The sequence below is a fragment of the Lathyrus oleraceus genome, chromosome 6 (genome assembly GCF_024323335.1).
Source record: "Lathyrus oleraceus cultivar Zhongwan6 chromosome 6, CAAS_Psat_ZW6_1.0, whole genome shotgun sequence".
Classification (NCBI taxonomy): Eukaryota; Viridiplantae; Streptophyta; class Magnoliopsida; order Fabales; family Fabaceae; genus Lathyrus; species Lathyrus oleraceus.
In genome coordinates, this window is record NC_066584.1 from 204,566,817 (window position 1) to 204,573,944 (window position 7,128).

At 40.5% G+C, this 7,128-nt stretch overlaps 1 protein-coding gene across 1 annotated transcript; it reads right to left on the reverse strand.

Annotated features, from left to right (window-relative positions):
* Positions 1-549: 549 nt before the first annotated feature.
* LOC127094782 (uncharacterized) lies at positions 550-1,824 on the reverse strand. The gene has a single exon (XM_051033562.1). The coding sequence runs from the start codon at positions 1,822-1,824 to the stop codon at positions 550-552; it is 1,275 nt and encodes a 424-aa protein (XP_050889519.1).
* Positions 1,825-7,128: the final 5,304 nt, after the last annotated feature.

Sequence of the window (7,128 nt, forward strand, 5' to 3'; positions counted from 1 at the left end):
GATTTTTTATTTTTTTATTTTAGGTTACTATTTTTCGAAAGGCAAAAAGAAAAACAAAATGGAAGACAAAATGAACATTTTTTATTAATGATAATGGGAACTTGAAACAAAGCCCCACAAAATACTATTTCGTCTTTGGTAGAACGAAAGGATTTTTTTTGAAATAACAATAAAATGTTACTTAGAAACATGAATGATTGTTGGAACATCAACGGCTATCCAATTTTGGTAGACCATCACATGTGTCACAAAGCTTTGTGCATCCTTCTCGGGGTTCTCTTCAATGACAACATTTGTTTCAGGTTGAGCAGGGTCAGTGAATCCTCCACTGTGGAAAGTCTCTTGAATAGGATGGAGAATCGTGTCTTATTGAGAAACCTTTGAAGATGTAGGTGAGAAGCCAAGGCCTTCACGAAATATTTTTCCAGGGAGACTCACAACTTGTCCCCATCCACCTGCGGAACCATCTTCGACTAACTGTCGTGCATCGTTGAAGGAACGAATGAAAGCTCCATTCTCTTGTACATTCTTGTCAATAATATATAGAGTTTAAAATTGGGTTCCAACCTCGTCCTCGACATCAACAAAAGAAAATGACGATAGGTGACTCACTACTAAAGCTTTTTCTCCGTATATTGTGACTAGTTTCCCCTTCCTTACAAACTTGAGCCTCTGGTGAAGATTTAAAGTGACAGCCATTGCCTCATGGATCCACGGGCGACCCAACATACAATTGTAAAAAGCATGGATGTCCATCACTTGAAAGGTGATTTGAAAGGTATGTGGGCCAATGGTCATGGATAGATCCACCTCGTTGATGACAGTCTTTCTAGAGTCGTCAAAAGCTTTAACAATAACCCCACTAGGTCTCATAGGAGCTCCTTGAAAAGTCAATCTATACAAGGTTGATTTTGGCATGACATTGAGTGAAGACCGTGTGTCTACCAACACACTAGATAGAGATTCAGTAAGGCAATTTATGGAAATATGCAAAGTCGTGTTGTGATTCTTGCCTTCTATTGAGAGTTCTTCAATACTGAAACTCAAATTATTGCAGGCAGTTATGTTGGCGACGATGTTGTCAAATTGGTCAATCATTACGTCATGGTCAACATACGTTTGATCAAGAATCTTTTGTAGAGCCTCCCTATGAGCCTCAGAACTCATCAGCAAGGATAAAACAGATATCTTGGAAGGGGTTTGCAGGAGCTGATCTACAATTTTGTATTCGCTCTTCTTGATCAATGTCAAAACCTCGTCAAATTTTGAATTGATATTAGCCCCAATGGACTCTTCCACAACATCAAGTTTATTATTCACAATTGGTGCCTCAACCTGTATTTTCTTCCCAACTGAAGCTTCAACATTTCTTGGCGGTACCGTAGCGAATACACTTCTGCTTCTCGTGACCCCACTTACATCGACAATGTTATCGACGGAAGACATAGAGGGTAGAGGAACCTCATTTCCATCTTTGATCATGGTAGCTTGGTACTTGTAGAGCACGGCTTTGTCATATTGGTAAAGAGCTGGACCTGGAAAATAGATGACCAAATTAGAAATCATAGAGTTGCGGCTATCGAATGTATTCTCCAAGGGTTCAGGAATGTTAAACAGAGGGATTATAACATTGACATTATTCTCGAGTTTTCTAGGATGGACAATAGTGATAGTTCTTGCGTCTAAGAATTCTTGGATATCTTGTCGTACAAGGGGACATGCGCGTGGGTTTATTGAACAAACTTCACAGGCAGTATAATCATGTGATGGAACAAAAGCAAGCCGAAACAAACTTTTCTGCATCTCAACCAAAGATCCTCTCATGAATCTCACGTTGTAGACTTTGTAATTACCCTAACAGCCTTCAACCATATTGATAGGAGCTTCCTCATGTTGGGGTAAAGGGTCAGCTTGTACCATGTTAACTTGATTGAAGTTCTGGTCTCTATCAACTCAAATAATCTCGTTGTCTATTTCTTCATCCTCCTGTCGTTGAAATAGATGATCAACATGGTGCTTTCTTTAGCCCTAGGGTCGCCACTCAATATGATGCTTTTGGTCCAGCGACCAATGAGGTAGAGAAGAAGGTAAGGGTCATTGAGGAGAAACTTAAAGCAATTGAGAGTACTGATGCATTAGGTCTTGATGCAGCGGAAAATTGCCTAGTGCCTGGCGTGGTTATCCCAGCCAAATTCAAAGTTCCCGACTTTGAGAAATACAAGGGCGCCAGTGATCCAAGGACACATGGTCGGGCCTATTTTAGGAAAATGGCTACCTATTCCAGTGATGACCGACTTTTGATGCACTTTTTTTAAGATTCACTCAATGGGGCATCCCTAGATTGGTACATGCAATTGGAGGGAACTCATATTCTTACTTGGAGGGAGATGAATGAAGCCTTCATAAAATACTATCAGTACAACACTCATATGGCTCCGAACCGCACCCAGTTTCATAATTTAATACAAAAGTCTTAGGAATCCTTTAAAGAGTACGCTCAGAGATGGAGGGAACTCGCAACTAGGGTACAACCGTCATTGCTAGAGAGATATCTAATAGACATGTTCATGGGCAACTTACAAGGCCCATATCTTGATAGAATGGTAGGAAGTACCTCTTGTGGATTTTTTGATCTGGTGTTAGCCGGTGAAACAATTGAGAACATAATCAAAATGGGTAAGATTCAAAACCTTGCAAGTTCATCCGGTGTGACAAAGAAACCCTTTACCCTGTATGGCAAGAAAAGAGAAGGCAACACTAATGCAACATCAGTCGTCCAAGTAAGGACTCCAGCTTATAAAGTTTTGTATCAACAAGTAGCCACCGTGTCCCCCGTTCAACTAATTCAACAACAATCATTTACTATTCTCGTTCAACCTTAACAGCAACAACAACAACGCTACCAACAACCAGAACAACAACGTTATCCACAATAATAACAGCAACGTTAACAACCCCAATATCAGCAACAACAAAGAGCAAGAAGGCCTGAAAGAAGGTTTGACCCGGTTAATATGTCGTACAACCATATTATACCATACCTTCTAAGAGGATCACTTTTACAACTAAGGGAGTTAAGACCCCCACCAGCAGTTCTTCCTCCAAGTTATGATGAAAATGCCCATTGTGAATTCCATTTTGGTGCTCCTGGATATTCTATCGAAAATTGCAAGGCTTGGAAGTACAAAGTCCAAGATCTTATTAATTCAAAGGCAATTACCTCTGCGCCCAATGTCCCGAATGTAAACAACAATCCTATGCCTCCGCACAATAAAGAAAATATGGATATGGTAGAATTGGATGATGGAAGGAAAGTGATAACCTCTATCAGTGAATTAAAGACTCCTCTCATAGAAATCAAGCACATGCTCAAGAAAAGTGATACATTCCCAATTTGCACAGATACTTATGAACATTGTTTAAAGGACCCTCAACGATGTGAGGTATTGAAGGCCTCTATTCAGACTCTGGTGAATCAAGGAATTCTTTTAATTGATCGACCCTTGACACTCAAAGACGTATCTACTCTAGATATACCATACGAGGAAATCCCTCCTCTACAAATTCCGTATAACTTGTCTTAGTTAACTCTTTCAGCAAATCTTGTTTCTCCAATGATAATCACAGTTCCAACACCATTATTGTACAATGACACCAAGGCAGTCCCATGGGTGTATAACACTTCAGTCTACATTCATGGTTAGAAAATCCAATAAGAACCATTAAATTCTAAAGATCCAATAATTAGCATCGTTGGCACTAGCAGAGTCACAAAAAGTGGAAGGATCTTTGCACCCGCACCTCCTTTGATTGGTCCTAGCAATCCTTCAACCTTGGACAAGGGAAAACAGATTGACGATACTCAGCAAAGGCAAGACCATGCACCTTCCAATGAAGTAGAAAAGTTTTTACACATTATCAAGAAGAGCAATTATCGAGTGGTTGAGCAACTCAACCAAACGCCATCAAAAATCTCGATGTTGTCTTTATTGATGTGCTCAGAAGCGCATAGGGATGCCTTGGTGAAATTCTTGAAAACTGCTCATGTACCATAGAGATTTCAGTGTGCCAGTTTGAAGGAGTAGTTAACAACACCGCTACTAGTTTAAGCTTGGGTTTTAGTGACGAGGAGCTTCCCGCCGAGGGAAGAAATAACAACAAGGCTCTTCATATTTCTATTGAGTGCATGGACACGGTTTTATCAAGAGTTTTAGTAGACAATGGATCTTCCCTCAATGTGATGCCAAAGGGAACCCTTGTTAAGTTAACCATTGAAGGACTCGTAATGAAACCAAGTGAGTTTATGGTGAGAGCATTTGATGGGTCAAGAAGGACCATGCTCGGTGAGGTAGATTTGCCTATGAAGATTGGTTCCCATACCTTCTCTATCACTTTATTTGTCATGTACATCCATCCAGCTTACAATTTTGTACTTGGAAGGCCTTGGATTCACTCAGTCGTAGATGTTACTTCAACACTCCACCAAAGGTTGAAATTTTTGGTAGACGATAAACTAGTTGTCGTAGAAAAGGAGGGGGATATTGTGGTAAGTCATATTGCATCTTTACTTTAAGTTGAAGGAGAAGGAGAAATGAATGAAATCCTATTTTAGTCATTTGAAGTTATCAACGTTGAAATGGTTTTCCCGACGAGGGATGAACCCAAGAATGTTGAATTTCTGATGGCCTCTCTCCAAGACGCTTTCATAATCATAAATAATGGACACCCCCAAGGTTGAGTAAGAATGCTTGAGCTACCCAACAATAAGGACCGCTTGGGATTGGACTACGACTCTCAGAATTTGAAGAAGCCTATGTCGATAGCTACGAAGGGATTAGTGCTCCCTCTGTCTGAATACTTCTCTTGTGTTGACCACCTTGTTGTTGACCATGTTTGAGCTTTGGAGGAAGATGAGGAAGAAGATGCTAGATTGATCTTCTTGAAGACTAAAGAGAAGGGTGCCACCAAGTGGACCATGATGGAAGTGCCTGAAGTGACAATGATTAAGATGTAACTTTCCATGTTTGTTTTCCCTTTTAATCAAAAGAATCCATGTCAAGCCCAAGGCATAGGGGAACCATTTGTAGGGCCTCAATGAATTTCCCTTTTTTTATTCATTAATGAAAAATTCACGCTTCACATTCTATTTGTGATCCTTGTCTTTCATTTATTATTTCACTTTTCAAAAATGGCAATTCTCTTTTTCCTTAAAAATTATTTTTAAATCATTTTTATTTCATATCAATAAAAGCATGAACCCTAAATTGTGCAGATCACCCTTGACAACTAGCAACGACATTCTGCTATAGTCTCATATGACTTTGATAACCCGATTTTTCAAGCCGACGAGGATTGTGATGAAGATGTCGAGCTCCCTGAAGGCTTGGAAGACTGCTCAAGAAAGAGGAAAAGGTCATCCAACCGTATGAAGAATCAGTTGAGGTAGTTAACCTTGGAACAAACGAGGAACAAAAATAGGCCTGACTTGGATCAACTCTACAAAACGGGGTGAAGACATAGTCGATCAAGCTCTTGAAGGAGTATATGGATGTGTTCACATGGTCATACGAAGACATGCTCGCCCTCGATATTGACATCATGGTCCACCGTCTGCCTCTTAGAAAAGAATTCACTCCCGTGAAGCAAAAGCTATGAAGGAGTCATCCTGACATGGCTATGAAAATTAAGGAGGAGGTACAAAAACAGCTCAACGCCAGTTTCCTACCAGTCTTTAACTATCCTCAATGGGTTACCAACATTGTGCTCGTTCCCAAGAAGGACGACAACGTAAGAATGTGTGTATATTATATAGATCTAAATAGAGCAAGTTCCAAAGACGACTCCCTACTGCCTCACATCGATGTGTTAGTGGACAACACTGCTCAGTTCTCTGTTTTCTCCTTTATGGATGGTTTCTCCGGTTATAACCGGATCCAAATGGCTCAGTAAGATATGGAGAATATCATTTTCATAACCCCATGGGGCACCTTTGGATACAAGGTCATGCCTTTTGGATTAAAAAACGTTGACGCTACATATCAACGAGCCATGGTCACACTTTTTCATGACATGATTCATAGAGAGATCGAGGTTTACGTTGACGATATGATATCCAAATCTCAAACCGAAGAGGAACACCTTGTCAATCTAGAAAATTTGTTCGAGAGGCTAAGGAAGTTCAAATTAAGGCGTAATCCCAACAAATGCACGTTTGGGGTAAGATCTGGCAAATTGCAAGGTTTTATTATCAGCCAACGTGGCATTAAGGTAGATCCAGAGAAAGTGAAGGCCATACAAGCTATGCCTCCATCCAAAAATGAGAAAGAAGTCTAAGGATTCTTATGTAGATTGAACTACATTACTAGGTTCATATCTCACCTTACGGCCACTTGTGAGCCGGTCTTCAAACTTCTTCGAAAGGATCAAGCCTTCATTTGGAATGACGATTACCAAAGAGCTTTTGAGAAGATCAATGAGTACTTGCAAGAACCTCATGTTTTAATGCCTCTTGTTTCGAGAAGACCATTGATCATGTACCTCACCATCCTCGAAGGATACATGGGATGCATCTTTGGACAACATGACGAGACTAGTAGGAAAGAACACGCAATATACTACTTAAGCAAGAAGTTCACCGATTACGAGAGTAGATATTCAATGCTTGAAAAGACTTGTTATGCACTAGCTTGGGCTGCCAAATGCTTAAGGCAGTGTATGCTCACTCATATAACACTATTAATCTCCAAGATGGACCCTGTCAAATACATCTTTGAGAAGCCTACTCTAACCGGTAGAGTAGCCTGATGACAAATGGCTTTAACCGAGTACGACGTCCAACATGTCACTCAAAAGGCCATCAAAGGGAGTGTATTGTTTGATTATCTTGCACATCATCCCTTGGAAGAATACCAGTGTTTGCGTTTCTAATTCCCCGACGAGGACATCATGCTAATCAGAGATTGCAACATCCCCGGCCCCGAGGAAGGACCCGAACCTGGATCCAGATGAACCTTGGTATTTGATAGAGCTTCTAACGCTCATGGAAATGGCATTGGGGAAGTCATCACCTCCCTAACTAGTTTTCAACTCCCCTTCACTACGAGGTTGTGTTTTGAATGTACAAACAAT

Bases quoted from the DNA above. Each gene is read 5' to 3' on its own strand.
- LOC127094782 (XM_051033562.1), bottom strand. From the start codon at position 1,824: ATGAGAGGATCTTTGGTTGAGATGCAGAAAAGTTTGTTTCGGCTTGCT.